At 34.2% G+C, this 24,223-nt stretch overlaps 1 protein-coding gene across 1 annotated transcript in view; it reads left to right on the plus strand.

Annotated features, from left to right (window-relative positions):
• LOC136035178 (dual 3',5'-cyclic-AMP and -GMP phosphodiesterase 11A-like) overlaps nucleotides 1-24,223 on the plus strand; it is a 263,712-nt gene that overhangs the window by 25,692 nt on the left and 213,797 nt on the right. Inside the window, exon 4 of the mRNA XM_065716750.1 lies at nucleotides 16,220-16,351. Coding sequence (XP_065572822.1) covers nucleotides 16,220-16,351 — 132 coding nt within the window. The remainder of the gene's footprint in view (nucleotides 1-16,219; nucleotides 16,352-24,223) is intronic.

The following is a 24,223-nucleotide window of genomic DNA, read 5'->3' on the forward strand; positions in this document are numbered from 1 at the left end:
CTGAAATCGTCAGGACAGTGAAAGAACATTTGTGCCCGAAAAAACTTGTGATTGCGGAGCGCTACAAGTTTCATCAAAGGATGCTGAATCTGACGGTGTGACTCTCGTTAAGATCATATGACTTTTAAGGGGCGTTTCCCCTATTTTCTAAAATAAGGCAAATCTTCCCGGGCTCGTAACTTTTGATGGGTAAGTCTAAGTTTAATGAAAATTATATATTTAAAATCAGCATTGAAACGCGATTCATTTGATGAAACTATTGTTATAAAAATTTTGTGTTTTAGAGGTTGGGTTACTATTTAGCTGGGTCGCTCCTTATTACAGTTCGTTGCCACGAACTCTTTGATAGTTACCTTATAATTATGATCTATATGGATCTATATGGGTTTGTAGGGGCAGCAGGTGAAAGTGGCATGTGAAGAGAACTGGTTGCCCTCGCATCGCTTTTGAATTTTAAGATTGCAATATAATTTTCAATCCCCAATCAAGTGAATTCCTCCCTCAATTCCTAGGACAACTCCTTTTATACGAAGTAGCCTAGGAAGACAACACTACGTTGAAGTGTTATCGCTCTTTACTTAGGCAGGGAATTTGTACCATATCTGATTAAATAATTAATTTTTTAATATCTAATTCTGAGGTAACATTAAACTGAAAATAAACAAGAATTATTACGTTTATGAGGAGGTCTGTCTTCGTCAGTAGGCTAATACTTAGGCTTACAATGCGCTCCCGGTGTGAAATAGCCTATACCCATTGCAACTTTTTATCAGAAGAACGAGCATCGTTTAATCTAGCACTCGGCACGAGGCGGTTTTTTATATATGCCATTCTTAGATTTTTCATTAACATAAGTATCGTCTTAATCTTTAGCTTTAAGTCACGCGGTGGCAGATCGGTAATTTTAATAGATCAAAAAACTTGGGAATGAAATATATTCCTCCTTCTTGTTTATTTTTCACAGAATCATAACTTATAGAGGAATTTTATTCTTCTGGGAGGCAATCCGACAATCTCAGCATTAATCTTAGTTTCTTCTTGCTTGAGCTGCACTAAAATAAAGCGTTCCCTCACTCCATTGTAATTTTGATTACTTTGTAAAAGCTTCCTGTTTGATTTGATTATGCTCACTGTCGCATATCTTCAGATCGCAGATCTTATTGTGAGTCACTTTTGTTTGTGCTTTGTTGTGATATTTGTTACCACAAGTCTTTCAAGTACAAATTTCGTTCGTTTGTCATTACCTCAGTCATTTTTCCATGCCTTTTATTTTAGCTGTTTGGATTCAATCATGAATCATTTTCTCTTTTCTGTTGATCCTTCAAAGAAAACAGATATTTTTAGGATTTCCATTCTCTTGGGAGGCGATCGACGATTTCAGCCTTATATTAATTTATTCCCTTTTTTAGGGGTGTTCCTTCATTATATTCAATAGAAACAAATTTTTCAACTAAAGTAAAGAACAACATTAAAAGTTAAAAAGAACAGAAATTATTACGTAAATGAAAGGGTTGCCCCCTCCTCAATACCTCACAATACGCTAAAGTTGTTTAGTAGTTTTAGAAAAAGCTTCTTATTGTTCTAATGAAACGACCCTTTGTGTTTCAGGAGTAATTCTTAAAAATCGGACAAAATTTGAACTTTAATGTGAAGAGTGAGGTGTCGAGGAGGGGGCAAACCCCTTCATATACGTGATAATTTCTATTAGTCTTAAGTTCTAATGCTGCTCCTTACTCTCAGACCAAAAATTTTTATTTTAATTTAATTTCTGATTGTTTTTAAATAATAACAGAAATCTGGCCCCCCTTCCACGGAAAAATCTCCCTCGCCACAAGAAATATCTCCTAGACAATTAAATCCCGATGAAAATTTATCCCAGACAATTACTCTTAACAACTCCACGTGTAACATTGAGACAGAAAAGAGAATGCAAGACATATAAAAAGAATTTTGTATTAGAATTCTTTCAAAGTCTCCTGACAAGTTCATTCCCTGAAAAATTTCTCATGGAACATCCCCCGTTGAAAAACCCCCAATAAAAAATTTGTTCCCCCCACCCAAAAATGTAAACATACTTTTCAATAACAAATAATATGCGTAAACAATGGAAAAATTTTATAACTTAAAGACCTTTCTCCTGGGACTGTGGGTGAGGATCATGGTATACCCAAAATCATAGTTATAGGGCATTTCAACTAGATGAACAAAATTGCTATATCAAAATTCTGGTCGGACGGTTTTGGGAAAAAAGTGGTGGGGGATGGGCCTTGTTGGCCTCCAATCTTTTTGCTCAATTAAAAAGAGCACTAGAACTTTTAATTTCCGTTCGAATGAGGCCTCTCGCAATATCCTAGGAACACTGGGAAGAAACGATCACCCCTAAAAAAAAACAAAAAAACTAACAAACAAATAAACACGCATCCGTGATCTTTCTTCTTGCAAAAGTACTAAATTCCACATTTTTGTAGATAAGAGCTTGAAATCTGTAACGTAGGGTTTGCTGATACATTGAATTTCATTGTATGAATTTTATTAAGATTCTATGATTTTTATGGGGCTTTCCCCTTTTTCAAAAATCTGGCAAATATTCTCACGCTCGTAAAATTTAATGGGTAATACTAAACTTAATTAAATTTAAATACTTGAAATCAGCGTAATAAGCCGATTCTTTTTATATATCTATTGGCATCAAAAATCTGTTTTTTGAGTTTTGGTTACTATTGAGTTGGGTCACTCCTTACTTACAGTTCGTTACCACGAGCTGTTTGTTTATAATTTTAATTACTTTGTCAATACTTCCGATCCGATACATCATGCTCGTTTGCACATGTCTTCTAATGGAAGATTTCGTTTTGCTTCATTTTCACTTGCCATTCAAACGTAATTTTTAGTCGAAATCATTGGTTGTATATCCATTGCAAACAGGTCAAGGATTTGAAGAAGGAAATCTGCTCTATAAACGGAAAATAATTGTGCTGATATAATGACGACATTGCCATACTTTGCCTGAGGTTAAATTCATATACCCTACAATCTACCAGAAAAAAGGAAAGATCAATGAAATAACAATCTAATGGAATCTGAATTCATAACTTATCAAGAACCTTGTAATATGACTAAATAAATCAAAATTTGATGGTGGTCTTTTGAGGGTGGTCTTCCAACTTTTAAAATTGAAAAATTGCATTGTTAACCAAAAGCCTTCATTTTGAGAGCCTTCAATTTTTGAGAACCAAAAGCCTTCATTTTGAGAGCCTTCAATTTTTGAGAACCAAAAGCCTTCATTTTGAGAGCCTTCAATTTTTGTTAACCAAAAGCCTTCATTTTGAGAGCCTTCAATTTTTGAGAACCAAAAGCCTTCATTTTGAGAGCCTTCAATTTTTGTTAACCAAAAGCCTTCATTTTGAGAGCCTTCAATTTTTGAGAACCAAAAGCCTTCATTTTGAGAGCCTTCAATTTTTGAGAACCAAAAGCCTTCAATTTTCACAGTGCCAAACGTAATCTCAGAGAACAAAAAAATTAACACCATTCACCGCCAAAATAACGCAGTCTGGGGACAAATAGGCCAATATGGCAACACTGAGATGAGTTACTTACGCTAGTTCACATTACGGTCAGGGTTATTAAAGAATTGTAGTTATTGTTAATCAGAGGATTTTAACTAAATTAATTAGTGTTTGTGAAGAAATAATTGACGATCTTCTCTAGACTCATCAATTAGTTTCTGATAAGTGAACCAACAATTTTCTGGTAAGTTATCAACAACTGTCTTTTGTAAGTTATTGTCCAGTGGCAAATAAATACTATTTCTTCTTCTGTTTCCACGGAGAATTCCCACTTTTCCCCACATTCTCTTAATTCCATCGGAGATTAGAAAGCTCAAGTAAAGAGAAAAACAGAAGTCGTTTTCCTACAAAACGTGTAAAGGGATTAAAAAAGGGATTACTTTCTTTTAATTTTATAGTAAACAGTGTACCTCAGTATTTTTTGGCTTTTATGGCGGATTTTCGTGATCTCTGATGCCTATATGACGCACAGATGATGAATAGATGACATCTATGACGTATTTTCGACAGCCAAGTACCTTATTCTTTATTTTAGAGAAAACTTCACCTGAATCTCTTAAATTCTGCGCTTAATATCCCACTAATAAAATAAAATAAAAACTTACAAAAGTGAAATTTCACTCAAAGTCGCATATCGTATTATGTGGATTTTCAGTAAAGCAGCTTGATATATTTGTTGCTTTACTTCGCTATCATTTCTTCCAAAAATAATTTTATGAAGCTTGCCTGTTAAGCAAAGTTTCATTTAAGACATTTGTTGCCGAGAAAAAAAGATCGGGAGAAAGAAATTGAACTTTAAAATAAGGAAGTTATTTTTGGCGATCGTTAATAGATGTGGGTTAATATACCGATTCAATAAATTGATCTTCAATAAACTTGGCAAAACTTTTTTCAAACATGCAAAATTTTACAAATACAGAAGAGAGAATAATGAGGACTTTTTTCCCAAGACAGTGAATGAATAAAACCTACTTGAATATTTTGGCTTATATCTAAGGTCTGTCTTTAGGAAAGAAAATAATAAACAATAACACACTTACAATAAAAGTTCTTGGTTAAAAATCCATTTTTTAAAATAGCCAAGGCATCATTACTTCTTAACGAAAAGTTCAGCCAAGACTGTGTGATAAAAGCTAGCATTTTACAAGCTAAAAAAGTTCATTCATTTCACTAACCGTATTTACTAAAAGTTGGAATAATTTCTTATTGCGATTAAATAAAAAAAAAACAAGTTTCTTAACTGGAAGTAAGGTGCGACATTAAAACTTAAAACGAGCAGAAATTACTCCGGTTATGAAAGGGGCTGTTTCTCCCTCAACGTCCCGCTCTTTACGCTAAATTTTTACTCTTTCTTTCAATTCTACTTTATTAAACAGTAAATAACTTTAGCGTAAAGAGCGGGACTTTGAGGGAGGAACAGCCCCTTTCATGCACGGAGTAATTTTTGTTCGTTTTAAGTTTATGTCGTTCCTTACTTTCAGTTAAAAAAATTGTTTTTTTTTAAATTTAAATTCTGAACGTTTTTGAATTAATGCATGTTTTTATTTTGGCTCTCCGCAAATGAATAATTCAAACAAAATTATACTTTCTTTCAATTCTACTTTATTAAACAGTAAATAACTTTAGCGTAAAGAGCGGGACTTTGAGGGAGGAACAGCCCCTTTCATGCACGGAGTAATTTTTGTTCGTTTTAAGTTTATGTCGTTCCTTACTTTCAGTTAAAAAAATTGTTTTTTTTTAATTTAAATTCTGAACGTTTTTGAATTAATGCATGTTTTTATTTTGGCTCTCCGCAAATGAATAATTCAAACAAAATTTGCGCAATATTTTTTTTTTGCGAAATGGCTTTCTCTTAGTTTTGATCAGACGATTTTGAGAAAAAGGGTGGGAGAGGAGGCCTAGTTGCCCACCATTTTTTCGGCTACTTAAAAAGGCAACTAGAATTTTGAATTTTTAACGAACGTTTTTATTAGTAAAAAATATACATAACTTACAAATGAACTTATGTGACGAACTTCTATATTCGTGTATTTTTATTATTTATATAAGGGGATTTGCCTCCTCGTTAATACCTCACTCTTTACGCTAAAACTTTAATTTTGTCCCAATTCTTAAAGATTGACCCCTGAATCACAAAGGCTGTAGAATAAATAGTTGAAATTACTAAAAATACTTTAGCGTAAAAAGCGAGCTATCTAGGAAGAGGTGGATCTTCCATGTGCGTAATAATCTCTGTCCGTTTTAAGTTTTAATGCTGGTCCTTACTTTCAGTTGAAAAAACTTTTTCATGTTTATGTTTTCATTGCTTTTTAAAAATAATGCTATAAAATCCTGCGCCCCCTTCATTGAATTTCTCTTCTCCCATGAAAAATTCCTCCAAGGGAAAATCCTCCCACGTAGTCCCCTCCCCTTAACCCCCCCCCCCCCAACCAAAAATCATCCTAAAAAGGTCTGTACACTTCCAAATATTCATTAATGTATGTAAACGCTTCCCTGGGGACTCTGGGGGAGTAAGTGAGCCAGAGACATACTCTAACATACTCAGAGTAAGTGAGACAAAGACGTACTTATGATGTTTTTCGACTATGCTGAACAAAATAGCTATCTCAAAATTGTGGTCCATTGACTTTGGAAAAAAATGAGCGTGAGAGGGGGCCTAGGTGCCCTCCAATTTCTTGTTCACTTAGAAAGGGCGCTAGAACTTTTAATTTCCGTTAGAATGAGCCCTCTCGTGACATTCTAGGACCACTTGGTCGATACGATCACCCTTGGAAGAAAAACAAAAAAATAAATAAATAAACACGCACCCGTGATCGGTCTTCTGGCAAAAACATGCCAAGTTCCACATTTTTGTAGATAAGAGCTTGAAACTTCTACAAGACGGTTTTCTTATACGCTGAATGTGATGGTGTGATTTTCGTTCAGACCGTATGACTTTTAGGGGGAGTTTTCTCCTATTTTCCAAAACAAGGCAAATTTTCTCAGGCTCGTAACTTTTCATGAGTAGGACTAAATTTGATGAAACTTGTATATTTAAAATCAACATAAAAATCTGATTCTTTTGATATATTTATTGGTATCAAAATTCCGTTTTTTAGAGTTTTATTTACTATTGAGCCGGTTCGCTCCTATTCACAGTTCTTTACCACGACCTGTTTGATGTTCGCCTTCTCTGCATTTAATCTTGTAGTTCTTTCGGGATTGGGCTTAATTTATTGGTTCGTATTTTATTCTATTTTGAATTAGATTTTTTTTTGTTTGCCAGTAAAAAATAACACAGCTCTTTTAGTCGGAAGACTTCTTACGAAGAACCCTTTTATATCTCTTTTATTCAGTTTGTTTTCTGTCCCCAGTTTTGTTGCTGGGAATAGCAGATGGACATATTGAGCACGTACAAGATTCACGAGAAACCAATTGAAAAATTTGTCTCTGCCAGGAAAGATGTAATAAAGATAAATTTTGTTTTATTGGATAATTCTGTCACAATCTAAAATTATGACAGGTTTTTTGTGCTGACATTCGACATATTTTTTGGGTGGTTAATGATTAGCATGAGGCATGCTAAGTGCCCTATCAAACAGTTCGTGGTAATGAACTGTAAGTAAGGAGTGACTCAGCTTAATAATAAGCGAAACTCAAAAAATGGAATTTTAATATTAGTAGATACGTAAAAAGAATCAGCTTATTATAGTAATTCCGAATATATGAAACTCATCAAGTTTAGTGTTACACATCAAAATTAACAAGCCGGAAAAAATTTGCTTGATTTTTGAAATAGGGCAAACTCTCCTAAAATTAAAGGAAAATCAATGAAAATCTCAAAATCAGATTTAGTGTACCTGAGAAACCTACTATAGAATTTTTAAGCTCCTATCCAGCTCCTATTTTATCCCAGGGGTGAATGTATAGAAATAATGGTCGTAGAAGATGGGGAGAGGGTGCATTAGAATGGAAACTAAAAGTTCTAGCACACTTCTTAAGTGACTGAAAAGATTGAAGGACAACTGGTCCCCCTCCTACAGCCTTTTCCTCCAAAATTATCTGATCAAAATTTTTAGATAGCAATTTTGTTAAGTATAGTTGAAAGATCGAACAATTATATTTTTAGGTGCAAAATGACCCCGCAAAATCGATGGAGAAAGGCCTGTAAGTTAAAAATTCGTCCATTGTTTACTTATAGAATTTATTATTGGGTATTATACAGACATTTTTTGTGGGGGGAGGGGATGTGTTTGGGATGGATTACTTTAGGGAGAATCTTCCTTGGAGAGGTAAATTTCTGGTGAGGGCTGAATATCCCAACGGAAATGTTACACTGTGGGGGGGGGGAGGAGAATTTACAGACCTACTATACTAAATTCTTTTTAATCGTCTTACATTTTCTTTGCAAAATTTTTAAGGTGGAGATGTTCCGGGAGAATTATCCATGGGCTTTTTTCAGCGTGTTTTGATTTCCGGGAAATAATTTCTACGAAAGGGGGCATTTCTGGAGTGATCCAAAAACCAATTAGAGATTAAAGTTTTATTCAAATAAAAGAATGTTAAAGAGCATCTTTCAGGCTGAATTGTCTGCAAGTAAATTTACACGGTGGGGGGATTCTCAGCGAAAATGGAATTATCTGGAGGGAATTAGACGTGGAGGGTAATGTACGTTACGTTGGATGGAATCTCCACGCAGGAGTCCTCCGTGAGGGGAGGGGTATATTTAATAGAGGGTGAGCCAGATTTACCGTCATTATTTGAAAAACGAAAAGAAATTATTCCGTATGTACAGGGTTTCCCCCTCCTCAATACCTTGCTTTTTTTTGTTTTTTGTTTTTTTTTTGTTTTTTTTTTTGCTAAAATTTGTCCCAATTCTTTAAGAGTGTTTACTGAAACACAATGGGCCATTTAATTAGAAAAGGAAGCTTTTTTAAAGCGATAACAGCTTTAGCGTAAAGAGCAAGGTATTGAGGATGGGCTAACCCTTCATATGCGTAATAACTCTTCCAAAATTAATATACAAATTGTATTTTAATTTTTTATGTACGGTAAGCCCAATTTGAATCTCCATTAGTTGAAAAACGTTTAAAAATTAAATAAAAAAACAAGGTTTTTAACTGAAAGCAAGGAGTGACATTAAGATTTAAAACGAGCAGAAATTATTCCGTATATTGAAGGGACTGTTCCCTCCTTACCGCCTTGTTCGTTGCGATACAGTTTTCATTGTTTTAAAAAGTAAAGTTGTGACAGAGATTCAAATTTTAGCGCAAAGAGCGAGGCGTTGAGGACGGTACAGTCCCTTTCATATGCAGAATATTTTTTGTTTTATTTAAGTTTCAATGTCGCTCCTTACTTTCAGTTACAAAAATATTTTTTTTTGTTTAATACTAATGAAGGCCAGCAAATTTAACAAAATTGTAAACTAATAAAAAGAATGACATATTTCTTAGCCACAAGATGTTTGTATCTAAACTTTTTTTGTTTATCCGAAAAGCTAAAACCTACCTAATTTGTTTGTCTGTTTTAAATTTTAAGTCAGTAAAACGAACAACACATTTTTTAGCCACAATATTTTTATATATAAAAAATTTAAGTCTATTTCGCCCTAATTTGTTTTCTTGTGTGAAATTCAAAGCTAATAAAAAGGAAAAGAAATATTTTTTAGCCACAGAATTTCAAAATAAAAATTCTTTGTTTCTATTTGTATGAAAAGTTAAATTCCACCTAATTTTTTGTGCTTGACATTTTAAACCAGTATAAACAATGATATAACTCTTAGATTAAGGCTTGTAAATATAAACTCTTTGATTCTTGTTTATCAGAAAAGTCAAATTTCACCTAATTTGTTTTTCTATGTGAATTTATAATTAAGTAAAAAGAGAAAAACATCATTTAACCTCAAGATTATTACCTATGAAATCTTTGTTTTGTTTGTATAAAAAATAAAATTTTTAAATCAGTAAAAAGAACAAAACATTTTAATAGTCAAAATATTTTGATTTAAACTGCTTGTTTTTGTTTATCTGAAAGAAAATTCCACCTAATTTGTTTTTATCTGTGAAATTTTAAGTCAGTAGAAGGAATGAAACATTTTCTTTGCCTCAGGATTCTTATATATGAACTCTTTCTTTTTTGCATGAAAACTTTAAATTCCACCTGATTTGTTTTTTTTCTGTGAGGAGAAAAAACATTAAGAAGCCAGTAAGATGAATAAAATTTATTTTTGCAACAAGATCTTTTTATATAAACTGGTTGTTTCTACTTGTAGCATATTCCTCTTCTTCATTAGTTGGATAAAAGTTATGAATGGATGTTAATTAAACCTGTACTGAAACTTTAATATTAATAGAAATAATTAATGAACTTATAATAGGGGAAACATAAGAGAGAGAAAGTTTAATTCGTCAAATGAATCTACTTTTGCCAACTTTAACTACAAAATAAAAAAGTCTTTCCAAAAGTCGATAACCTTTACTTAGAAAGTTAAAGTTGAAAAGTTTTGTCGCTTTTGGTTTTGTCGAAATTTGGTCATGAATCAACTACTTGGAAGCTGAAGCAGCTTTAAATTCCGAAAAAAGTCTTTATATTAATCAGCATCCTTTGAACTAAGGCGCCAGGTATTGACAGTATACCCGATAATTGCTAAATAATCATTGTTGATGTTGAGGAAGTGTGAGGCTGCAGCTACAGCTAAAAAAAAACCAAAAAACAAAAAAACACTGCTTTCTGGCTCTAGAATAGGACAAGGGAAGATAAATAAGAAAAACCTACAAGCCAAATTCTGAAATTGATTTCTTATTCATAAGCATTTAATAGACTAACAGCTTCTATTTAAATTTTATTAGCTCACATCTAATATGCATTTACATTAAAATATACTTAAGTTTATAAATCATATAAGTTGTATATCTATATTTGTTATAATTAATATACATTAAACTTATTAAATAATATTTTTATGTATTATGTCGTTAAAATAAAAAAAAATATTAATTATCTATATTAATCCGTCGAATAATTTCAGTTATGAAGGTTTCATATTAATACCATTAGACTTAGTAACATTAGTAAGAAGAGGAGCAGTAGTACCACTACTGTCAGTAGTAGTAGTATGTATATATTGCTTTTTATTAGATTAACATACCCATCCGCAAGCTCTGAAAGTTTCAACCTAATATTCTAAGCCGTTCTTGATATACTGCTGTTACGGCTATTTGATAGCTTGCACTCATGCAAGGAGTTTCAATTTAGTTTAATGTCCCCTCTAACATCTCCTGAAAAAGTCTCCTTAATACTCTTAGCCTTGAGTAGTATATATCTTTGGTTGACTCAACATCCTCCATAATATGCGCTGAAAGTTTCAACTTAATACTCTAAGCTGTTCCTGAGATACAGCTATTATAGCCTTTTAATAACCTATCTCCACATAGCGCGTTTCAGTTTTATTCCACTATCCTTTTAGAACTGTTATTTTAAAAAATAGGGGGAAACACCCCCTAAAAGTCATAGAATTTTAACGAAAATCACACCATCAGATTCAGCGAATCAGAGAACCCTACTGTAAAAGTTTCAAGCTCCTATCTACAAAAATGTGGAATTTTTCATTTTTTGCCAGAAGGCAGATCACGGATGCGTGTTTATTTGTTTTTTTGTTTTTATTTTTTTTACCAGGGGTGATCCTATCGACCCAGTTGTCTTAGAATGTTGCAAGAGGGCTCATTCTAACGGAAATGAAAAGTTCTAGTGCCCTTTTTAAGTGACCAAAACAATTGGAGGGTACCTAGGCCCCCTCCCACGCTAATTATTTTCCCATAGTCAACGGATCAAAATTCTGAGATTGCCATTTTATTCAGCGTAGTCGAAAAACCTTATAACTATGTCTTTGGGGACGAGTTACTCCCCCACAGTACCCGTGGAAGGGGCAACAAGTTACAAACTTTGACCGGTTATTGGAAAGTGTACAGACGTTTTCAGGAGGATTTTTTTGGTTGGGGGGAGGGGTTGAGAAGAGGGGGATATGCTGGGGGAACTTTCCATCGAGAATTTGTCATGGGAGAAGAAAATTTCCATGAAGGGAGAGCAGGATTTACTAGCATTATTTAAAAAAATATAATTAAAAAATAAATATGAAAAAGTTTTTTTCAGCTGGAAGTAAGGAACAGCATTAAAACTTAAAACAGAAACAGAAATTATTACCCATATGAGGGGCTCACCTCCTTCTAATACCTCGCTCTTTACGCTGAAGTATTTTTAGTAATTTCAACTATTTATTCTACGGCTTTTGTGATTTAGGGGTCATTCTTAATGAATTGGGACAAAATTTAAGCTTTAGTGTAAAGAGCGAGGTACTGACGAGGGGGCGAACCCCCTCATATATGTAATAAAAACATGAGAATACAAAAGTTCTTTACGTAAGCTAATTTATAAGTTACGTAAATCTTTTACTAATAAAAAGATTCGTAAAACATTAAAAGTTCTAGTTGCCTTTTTAATTAACCAAAAAATCGGAGGGCAACTAGGCTTCCTCCCCCGCTCTTTTTTTCTCAAAATAGTTCGATCAAAATTATGAGAAAGCCATTTAGCCAAAAATAAAAAATAAAAATAATAATAAAAAAAAAATATGCACATTTCGTTTTGATTATTCCTCTGCGGAGAGCCAAAATCAAAACATGCATTGATTCAAAAACGTTCAGAAATTAAATGAAGAAAACAAGTTTTTTTTAACTGAAAGTAAGGAGCGACATTAAAACTTGAAACGAATATAAATTACTTCGTATATGAAAGAGGCTGCTTCCTCATCAACGCCCCGCTCTTTGCGCTAAAGTTTTTTACTGTTTTAAAAAGAAGAATTGAGAGAAAGAGTCAAACTTTAGCGTAAAGAGTGGGGCGTTGATGAGGAAGCAGCCTCTTTCATATACGAAGTAATTTCTGTTCGTTTTAAGTTTTAATGTCGCTCCTTACTTTCAGTTAAAAAAACTAGTTTTTTTCATTGAATATCGATCAAGCATCGGTTAAAATTTATATCAAGCGTCGGAGCATAGGAAGCGACAATCCTCTTTATGTGTAACATAATTGCTTTTAGGAGATTTAATATTGCTTTCCTTTGAAATGTGAGTTTTGTTTTAATATCTTCAAAACACAAGAAGCACATTTTTGGAAAAAAAAATCAAATATATACATTGTTTTTTGGACTAACACGCCTGTATCTTTTTTAAATATTTTAACGTTTATAAGAAGACTTGGGAAGAATTAATGTTACTTGCAACGTTAAAAAAGAAGTCAAAATGAAATATGAAGGGGCAAATAAGCAGAAAAACTCAAGAAATACTTTTTTTGTTACTAAATGTGAACAAAATTTTGAGGCCAAAAAGTTTTTCGTCATTTTCGCTGGCTTAAAATTCCACAGTGGTAAGCCAATAGGTGGAATTTAACTTTTCATAAAAATAAAATCAATGAGTTCCTGCATATAGTGACAAAAGAGTGTTTTGTTTTTATATACTGGCTTTAAATTTCACACAGAAAAACAAATTAGGTGAAATGAAACTTTTCGTACGAACAAAAAGAAATTGTTTATATATCTTGCGGTTTAAAGGTGTTCTGTTCTTTTGCTGGCTCAGAATTTCAGAAAGAAAAACTTAGGGGGGGGGGCGAAGCGCCCCCACCAACTAGGTGTTGGGGTGGCCTGAAGCACCACCCCAACAGCTAGTATGTATATATATATATCTATACACATAAAAATAAGTTGTATGTGTGTTATGTCTGTCGAGTGACGTCATGTTTGTGTGTCGACTGACGTCATGTTTGTCGACTGACGTCATTATAAGGAGTGAGCTGTATCTCGCCATGAAGTTGTTTGTTGACTGACGTCATGTTTATCAACTGATGAAATTACAGACCGGGACACAAATGACGACCGGGACACAGGGAATATAAATGACGACCGGGACACCCAAAGAGAAATTACAGACTGGGACACCGGGACAAAAATCACGACCGGCACACAGGGAATATAAATGACGACTGGGACACAGGGACACAACTACAACGGGGATGCCAGGGGCACAGGGGGGATATATAAATGACGACCGGGACACAGGGATTGTTCGAAGAGAAATTACAGACCGGGACACAAATGACGACCGGGACACCGGGACACAGGGAATATAAATGACGACCGGGACACTCAAAGAGAAATTACAAACTGGGACACCGGGACACAAATGACGACCGGAACACAGGGAATATAAATGACGACCGGGACACAGGGACACAACTACAACGGGGACGCCGGGGGGCACAGGGGATATTTAAATGACGACGGGGACACAGGGAATGTTCGATTAGCAATCATCATCAACAAAGCTCAAGGGCAATCATTAGAATAATGAGGTATAGATCTGAATACAGATTATTTTTCCCATGGACAATTATATGTTGCATGTTATATTGTTATATGTTGCATTCATGAGTCAGTAAACCTGACAATCTATTTATATGCACAGACAATGGGACAGCGAAGAATGTTGTATATTCGCAAGCTTTACGTAGTTAAAAACACACACACATATATATATATATATATATATATATATATATATATATATATATATATATATATATATATATATATATATATATATATATATATATATATATATATATATATATATATATATATATATATATATATATATATATATATATATGTTCACAGGTGGGAGACAAGGACAAAATTACAATGGCGCGTAACTAATATGGCGCGTAACGACTTACGCGCGCGGGGGAGCTTGGGGGGGGCGAAGCGCCCCCACCAACTTGGTTTTGGGGTGCTTTGAAAAACATAGATTTTTTAATATCCTCAAAAATACAACAACCCTTTTTCGGGGTAAAAAGTCAGGTATATCCTTTGTTTTGGACTGACACACCTATATCTTGTTTAATTATTTAAAAAATTATAAGAAAAGCTGACGAGGTACAAAATATTCTACAACGCTAAAACAAGGGGGATAAAACTACCTATGCTGGGGTATATACCTAGGTTGTTTGTTTTCTTTGAAGTACTGAATGCCAAAGAGGTAATATTAAATTTGACTAACTTTGGGTTTTGAAATATAAGGATTCCACAAGGATCTGTATTGGGGCCGTTACTTTTTTTGATATACATAAATGACCATCCAAAATGCATGCCTTCGGACGATGAATTACCAATATTGTTTGTAGTTGAAACGGCAATTGGTTTGAAGGCGGGCAACGAGGAGGACCTACGAGCGGCCCTTGGAACTGTTGCTTTTAATGTAAATTCTTGGTTTCATGCTAATCGATTAATACCTAACCTAGAGAAGTCGGAATTCGTGGTTTTTCGGAGAAGTTTGATAGCAGTGAAGCGTGGGTCATTTAAAAGTATTAGTATTGTAACTTGCTCCATAAAAAGATTTGATGTATTTAGATATTTAGGTATCTATATTGACTCAACTCTGTCTTTTAAGGCTCGTATTGATAAAGTAGAGGAAGTAGTGTCCAGGAATCTCGGTTGTTTGCATAGAGTAAAGTTCCTGTTTCCCTACCAAATAAGGAGAAAATTATATTTTTCATTAGATGAATGCTATTTTCAATATTGGCCGACCATTTGGATATTGACGTTCCATTCACATTCACGAAGACTCTAAATTGTCCAAAACAAGTCAATAAGAATCCTTGACCATTTTTAACAAATACCCTAGGAAGACAAAAGAATTATGTGAAACCAAAATATCTTTTTTATTTTTTGACATTCTTCATTTACAACAATTTTTTCACCTTAATATAGGCATATGGGTTTTAGAAATAACTCCAGCGTAGAGATAACTTTTCAATAACATGAAACTCTTGGTTGAAAATAAACATAGCCATTTATCAAGAGTAAGGAGTAAGTTTCTTTTTCCTTTTATTAAAAATGAGAGATCAAACTTAAGTTTAAGATATCAACTTCCTGAGATTGCCAATAAATATAAACTATTTGATTTAATATGTGAGTCCCCATCACTTTATACTTTTAGAAAGAAATTGAAAGAGATAGTTCTTTCTGCCTATAATAACGGGGACTGAATGTAAAGTGATTTATTTATAATTTAGTTTATAAGTCCCATCCGTGTCTCCGTGAGTCGATTTTTCTTCTTTACTTCTTCTCTCTCTCTCTCTTTCACTCTCTCTCTCTCTCTCTCCCTCTCTCTCTCTCCCTCTCTCTTTCTCTGTGTACTCCATGTGAGTTATTGAGGTGATATTCCTTCTTTTTTTCTCTCTATTCGCAAAGGAGACCAAACGACTCGCCTTCCCTGTCTCTTTTGTATAAGATTTATGTATATAGTTTCTTGTTTAATAAAGTCATGTCAAGTCAAGAAAAACAAAAGAAACAAGAAATTCATCAGGGTAATGTTTATTTCCTTAGCTTAAAAAAAGGTTTAAGTGTTAAGACCTCCCATCAAAAAGGCAGGGAACGCAATAACACTTAGCAATTAAAAGAAAAACAACTATTACATGTGAAAATCCCCAGAATGGCTTTGGTACCTACCCCCAGAGAAAATGTAAGCTTTACTCCGTGGAATTGGGCCTATAGACCTTCTCCTCGTTTCTAGCTTGCAAGTGTAAACATTATACTTACATGAGACTGAATTATGTCAATTTTTGTTTTGCAGGAAGGCTCCTCCTCTCGGCCTAAGGAAAGTGGAATAAGCCAAGTCAGAAGAACTGGACTAAAAGAAATACGAAAGTCTGTCTCCCTACCCCCTTCATCGATCGGACTTCTCTCACTCCTAATTGAATCAAAGGTAAGAATGGAATTTCAGTGCAGTTAGTGAAGAGCTTGGGGCTGTACTCACAGTTTCTAAAGTCTCTAGGGTAAAAATAATGGGAAAACTTTGAACTTCAATAGTGATAATGTATAATCCATATACTTTTGTTTATATCTGAATTTACAGAGAGTTTGGTCTAAGATATCATCCCTAAAAACAATATTTTATTTTGCAATAACTTACCCGTTACGCGTTGCTTTGAATTCAAAAGAAAAGAAATTCAAGGAAATTCCCCTTCTCTCTGCAGAAAAATCCATCCCTATGAAAAATCCTCCTCCATAGAAATTCCTCCCCAAGAAAATCCTCCCGAAAAATTCACCTTGTGGAAAAATCCCTGCCGAAAAATTATTCTCTGACAATTCCCCATGGAAAATTTTCTTCTTCAAACAGTTTGTCGTAACGAACTGTAGTAAGGAGCGACCCGGCTCAATAGTAAACGGAACTCTAAGAAATTGATCTATTAAAGGATACATCAAAAGTATTGGATTTTTATGCTGATTTTAAATATATAAGTTTCATCAAATTTAGTCTTTGTCATCAAAAGTTATGAGCCTGAGAAAATTTGCCTTATTTTGGGAAATAGGGGGAAACATCCCCTAAAAGTCACAGAATAAAAAGTCAATCAGAAAAAGATATTGCAAAAATTTCAAGCTCCTATCTACAAAAATGTGGAATTTCGTATTTTTTGCCAGAAGACAGATCACGAGTGCGTGTTTATTTGTGTATTTGTTTTTTTCCTGGGGTCATCGTATCGACCAAGTGGTCCTATAATGCCGCAAGAGGGCTCATTCTAACGGAAATGAAAAGTTCTAGTGCCCTTTTTAAGTGACCAAAAAAACTGGAGGGCACCTAGGCCCCCTCCCACTCTCATTTTTCCCCAAGGTCAACGGGTCCCCACAAAAAGTGCAAAAAAGGGAAAACTAGGATTTTGACAGATACTCCAAAGAAGCAGTCCCTTAAAGCAAAGGCTCAGGCAAAGCTTGACAAGAAAACTAAAAAATGGGTTCCCAAGCATAAACCAGATGAGTCCTCAAGATCAAAGTCCTTGAACTCAGAGTCATTGAAGAAGTCCAAGGTTTTATTCATTGACGAGGAGGCTGCAGATAGCATTTCAGACAAAGATTTTTGCTGTTTAATAAAGTAGAATTGAGAGAAAGAGTCAAACCTTAGCGTAAAGAGCAGGGCGTTGAGAAGGGAATAGCCCCTCTCATACACGGAGTAATTTCTATTCGTTTTAAGTTTCAATGTTGCTCCTTAATCTCAGTTTAAAAAAACTAGTTTTTTTATTTAATCACATACAAAGTAACGATCGTAATCTTAAATTTAAAAGCATTTGTAAAATGAGGTTGAGTTTATTATCCTACCTCTAAGGCATTTTGGATATTTAATACAGAAAAAATGAGCAATGTGAAGAGAAACAACAATCAAGAATTAAAGTTTAGTGGTCTCTATTTTCAGTCAGTGCCAGAATTATCCAAAAGATTCTATGGATTTTCCGGAGGAGGTTTGAAATATTTTCATTCTACACCTTCTCAGGAGTGTATGTACCTAATAACATCATAAAGTTTCTTGGTGATCACATGAACAGTGTAATAATAATGCACTTTCCAAGGATGCTCTTCAACCTTTGAGTTTCTCCAAGAAAAGTACGAACACATTGATTTGAGTTTTAATATGATAAAACAGTTGTTCTACCATTCAACTATAAAGGGAGTAGAAACTCAATAAGTCTATCCGGTTCTGAGGTTCCTTTTCCTGCAGCTTTACTTACCTGGGCATGCCTATTGGAGCAAACCTGAAAGAAACTGTAAACCTGGCAATTAAAAATTATGCCAGTAATATCTGGGCTGTGTATGCCTCCCTGGCTTCAATCATTTCGCGTCTAAGTAGGGTTCATCGTTCTCACTTATGTAATAGTCTAACAGTTCCTCACTTACATGCCCTTGCTTCTGTATGGTCTTTCCTTAATTGTGACAAAAAAAGCAAGTTCATCTCCTTTACTTTAAATTTGCTAAGTATTTAATGGAAATTCCAACTTGGGCAAGTAACTCTTTTCTGCAAAGAAAGTATCGTTTGGTAAATCCAGCTGGGGTTATTGAGAAGCGTATTTGTGATTTCACTACCGAATGCCAGAAGTCTTCCCATCTTTGGTCATTTCTGTATGTCCCTTGTTTGTAGTTATCAAAGTTTGTTTTTATTTCTATTGTCTATTTTCTGTTTTTTCTTGATTTTTACTCTGTCTTTTTCTGGGGTTTCTGTCCAGTTTTTTTTGTGATGGGTTATAAATAAAATGATGATGAATGCACATAGGACACACATCTGTTTTTTCCCTTGTCATGTTTCCCCTAACTGAGTTGAACCCATTTTCAGTGGCACTGGTTCAAATTTATTTGACAGGTGGAAGGAGGGGGTGGGATTTAAAAATTATTTTTCAAAATTTAGGTGGGTGGGTGAGTATTGTTTCTTCATTTTCCAATGATAATAGCCAAAAAAGGTCATATTCAATGAAAATACGTCTGTGATATATATGTGGAAATTAGAATCAAATGGTAAAGGGGGTCTTATTCTTTATCCCTGGGCGAACATGTATTGGATTTTGGAACCCGAGATTCCCATCAAGGACGCACTGATACTTTATCTTATTATCCATAATGGGATAAAATTTATGCAATTTTATTATGTCTCCTTAACGATAAACTCTCACTTGCGCATTGGTCATTGCGCGTCAATAGCCAATCAAAAAAGTCTGTATTTTTGTCTTTGTAATTTGTCGTTCTCGCCAAATTGATTTAGAAAACTAAAGCTTTATTTGGGATCCCTGATCCCTTTATTTAGCCATCCTAGCCGATTGGTTAGCACGCATAGATGTAAAATACTTTGTCTTTGAGAACTTAGGATAGTGTCCTCGTATTGTTGATTATTTGGTTTAGAACGGGGTCAGTGGCGTGACTCTGTAAGCTCAGCCAGAGTCGACCCAGCTCTTATTGGGTACGTAGAGAAATCTGGGGAAGGTAAACAGTAAGGGTGTGTGAAAGCACAGGATGGCTACCCCCACCCCTATTGCACTTCCTGGTTGAAGGGCCATAAAACAGGGATAAGTATCGCTGGTGGGGACTGTAAAGTCCTGTATTGTATTCTCTACCTTACCTGATGCTTAATCTGAATGATGTTTCTTAGACAATATTTGTATAATCCTAATGGTCATTTTATTGAATAAATTTGTCATCTATCATTTAGTTACATCATCTATATTTCAGTGAGTTACGTCATTTATATGTCAGTGTTGCAGGGACGTTGTCACCCTTGTTACACTTATGTGGGGAAATTGAAGATTTTCATGTGTGGAGGAGTGTATATTAAATTGCTCTAGGAGCAAAAAACTGCTAATTGCAAATATATTTGAATATATTTTGACAAGGGACTATAAAGCCTTAAAAAAGAAAAAAAAGTTTGAGACTTAGTAGAAATCGTTGTTAAAAATTGGACTTGCGGCAAACCAAATATCTTTGAATACTCAGTATGAAAAGACATTAAATTGGGTAAAGAGCAAAAAACTGGTAATTGCAAAATTATATACCAATTCAAAACTTTAAAGAAGAAACCCAAAAATTGAAGCTTAGCAGAAATCGTTGTTACAAAAATTCATTACCGAATTTCTTTTCCTATAAGCATGAGCAATTCCTTTTTAAGACATAAAAAATTTTTATAGGACTTTAAGTTCAGCTCAGAATCCCTAAAGTTGTTACGTAAACTGCAAAAAGATTTACAGTACCAGAGCAGTATTTTTAGAGTTTTAATTCAAACTAAAAAAAATGCCAGAAAATTTTAAAATTAATCGTTGTTTTTTTTCGTTAGATAAAATCCACTTACTATGTGATTAAGATTACAGATTTGAACGCAACCAGCTTTATAATATTTGTAGGAAGGCCTAAAAAACGAATACAAATGATAATTTTATATTTTGACATGGGATTACAACAATTCAAAAACCTTAAAAAAGAAAATCAAGAGTTTCTAGCTTAATACATAACCAAACCAAATTACCAGTGACACCAAGACTTGAACCACCGATCTTAGGATGACAAGTCTGGAGCGCTAGCTATTCGGCTACGACGAATATATAAGGAGACCTATATTTTCTATGTCAAAAACAATTTTATTTTCAAATGACAAAGAACCTGTCTAGCAGTGCTTTTATATGGTTTGAACATGATCTGATCTGTTTGGGGGGCTAAAAATGTCAGAATCCTTTTATATTAGCAAAACTATTATCTCAAGCGTTACTTTGAATTTGTCAGTGATTATTTATAGTTCTTGCAACGTTCAATTAGTACAACTTGCAACGTTGCAACGTTCAACGTTCACGTTCGGAGGTTTATTTGCTGCTGCTCTGAGAGAAAATATAAGCAAAAAAGCTTTGAGTTATAAAATCATTTTTGTATGGTTTCTTTGGAGAAACAATAGACACGTTTTGTAAATGAATTGCTTTTATTTTTCCCTCATTACTTCATGATGGAGACTCAGCTATACTGTGGACCGAGAAAATTGATAGGCAAAGATTCTTTCCCATTTACAAGAAAGGTTTCATTTACGCAAGTTGACTGTTGCTTTGGCAACGAGATTAATTGCCTCTTCAACATGAACTGACCCTTTTTAACCTCTCTTCGCACGAATAAACGACAACCTTAGGTCAGTTTGTTTGAACAACATTTTATTCTTTGCGGTAATGCTGGAGATTATGCGGCATCTACATTGCGTTCGGTTATAAACATAATACTTATTTTTCAAAAGTAAGGTAACTCGTACAATCTGATAATTTTTGTCGGTTTCTACTTGTATATTTATTCACAGATATTTGCAATTTTTTTAGCTGAGAAAACAGTATTTTATTTGAACTTCCTACAAAATACTTAAGAATTTGCTCTAAAAGTTCTTACGAAGCACAAATTCACATATACAAAGCACATATATACAACTTATTTTTATATATATAGATACAGTTTCTTCTTTAGTTTTTTTCTTTTTTAGTTTTTTCTTTTTTTTAGTTTCTTCTTTTTATTGATTTGTTTTCTTCAATTTGTCAATGTTCATTCTAACATTGACACTTGGAACAATCTTTACGTGCCAAGCATGCTAAAGCTCCAACAATTTATATTAAACCTCAAAATTTGGGGTACCTGTTTTAAGGTTTTCGAATTACTTTAATCTATTGTCAAAATATATTGAAATATTTGTGCAATTCTCAGTTTTTTTAGTTTTTTCTTTTTTTTAGTTTTTTTAGCTTTTTTTAGTTTTTTTTTCTTTTCAGTTTTTTATCTTTTTTACTTTTTTACGTTTTTTCTTTTTAGGTTTTTTCTTTTTTTAATTTTCTTAATTTTAATTTTTTTTTTTAGTTTTTTCTTTTTAGTTTTTTTTTAGTTTTTTACCATTTTTCTTTTTTCGAATTACTTTAATCTATTGTCAAAATATTTCGAAATATTTATGCAATTTCCAGTTTTTACATTTTAGTTTGTTTTCTTTTATATATATAGAAGATATAATCTGGCGTAACAGACAAAGTGTAACAGACATAACAGACAGACAACTTATTTATATATATATACTAGCTGTTATATATATATTATATATATATTATATATATATATATATTATATATATATATATATAATATATATATGTTTTTAACTACGTAAAACTTGCGAATATACAACATTCTTTGCTGTCCCATCGTCTGTGCATATAAATAGATTGTCAGGTTTACCGACTCTTGAACATGCAACGCATAATGGTCCTTGGGAAAACAATCCGTATTCAGATCTATACCTCATGATTCTATTGATTGCCCTTGAGCTTTGTTGATGGTGATTGCTAATCGACCATTTCCTTTGTTGCCGTCGTCATTTATATATCCCCCTGTGCCCCCCGGCGTCCCCGTTGTAGTTGTGTCCCTGTGTCCGGGTCGTCATTTATATTCCCTGTGTCCCCGTCGTCATTTGTGTCCCGGTGTCCCAGTCTGTGATTTCTATTTGAGTGTCCCGGGCGTCATTTATATTCGTCAGGATATTGTAGGGCATCGTAGCATCGATGAGTTTAAGCAATTCTTGTCAACTGATTGTTTCGCCTATAAAGAATATTATCTCGAGGTAAGAACTGATCACCGACCACAACGATTGCCACTTTGTTGATAGTTGCGTATCAGGAGGCATCAATTCGATTGCTGTTTTTAAGCAGAAGCACTAAATTATTATTTTTGTGGAAAAGATGATATATATAAATATATATATATATATATATATTTTCTTTTTAGTTTTTTTGTAGTTTTTACCTTTTTTAGTTTTTTTCTTCTTTTGTATTAATGCTAAAGCCAAGGTTCAAACCTACAGCCTCTCGGACCTAGAACCTTAAACATAACGCTTTACCAACTCAGCTACTTCGGCGTGAATACATTCGTTTTGAGCAGCTTCCTCGGGTGTTGCCATTGTAGGTTCTTCAGTCATTTTACAATTAGAAATTTCTCTTTCAACGGTCTTCTTACAATTAAAAATTTGTCTTTGAACGATATTCTTAAATACCTGTGTCCTGGTCGTCATTTATATTGCCTGTGTCCCGGTCGTCATTTGTGTCCCGGTATCCCAGTCTGTAATTTCTCCTTGAGTGTCCCGGTCGTTATTTATATTCACTCTGTCCCGGTCGTCATTTGTGTCCCGGTCTTTGCTGTCCCATCGTCTGTGCATATAAATAGATTGTCAGGTTTACCGACTCTTGAACATGCAACGCATAATGGTCCATGGGAAAACAATCCGTATTCAGATCTATACCTCATGATTCTATTGATTGCCCTTGAGCTTTGTTGATGGTGATTGCTAATCGACCATTTCCTTTGTTGCCGTCGTCATTTATATATCCCCCTGTGCCCCCAGCATCCCCGTTGTAGTTGTGTCCCTGTGTCCGGGTCGTCATTTATATTCCCTGTGTCCCCGTCGTCATTTGTGTCCCGGTGTCCCAGTCTGTGATTTCTATTTGAGTGTCCCGGGCGTCATTTATATTCGTTAGGATATTGTAGGGCATCGTAGCATCGATGAGTTTAAGCAATTCTTGTCAACTGATTGTTTCGCCTATAAAGAATATTATCTCGAGGTAAGAACTGATCACCGACCACAACGATTGCCACTTTGTTGATAGTTGCGTATCAGGAGGCATCAATTCGATTGCTGTTTTTAAGCAGAAGCACTAAATTATTATTTTTGTGGAAAAGATGATATATATAAATATATATATATATTTTCTTTTTAGTTTTTTTTGTAGTTTTTACCTTTTTTAGGTTTTTTCTTCTTTTGTATTAATGCTAAAGCCAAGGTTCAAGCCTGGAGCCTCTCGGACCTAGAACCTGAAGCATAAAGCTTTACCAACTCAGCTACTTCGGCGTGAATACATTCGTTTTGAGCAGCTTCCTCGGGTGTTGCCATTGTTGTCCTGGTCGTCATTTATATTGCCTGTGTCCCGGTCGTCATTTGTGTCCCGGTATCCCAGTCTGTAATTTCTCCTTGAGTGTCCCGGTCGTTATTTATATTCCCTCTGTCCCGGTCGTCATTTGTGTCCCGGTCTGTAATTTCTCTTTGAGTGTTTTTTCTTTTTAGTATTTTTTTGTTTTTTACATTTTTTCTTTTTTAAGTTTTCTTTTTCTTCTTTATTTTTCAGCTTCACTATGAAATACATATCGCCGAACCTTTGTTTTTTTAACTAAAATCTGGTAGGCATTGATGACCTTATCCAAGTCAAGATCCCAAACCCAATCATCATCGCTATCATTTTCAGTTTTGATATGTTTTGACTCTCGCTGTCCAGGTG

This window comes from Artemia franciscana, chromosome 14 (genome assembly GCF_032884065.1).
Source record: "Artemia franciscana chromosome 14, ASM3288406v1, whole genome shotgun sequence".
Classification (NCBI taxonomy): Eukaryota; Metazoa; Arthropoda; class Branchiopoda; order Anostraca; family Artemiidae; genus Artemia; species Artemia franciscana.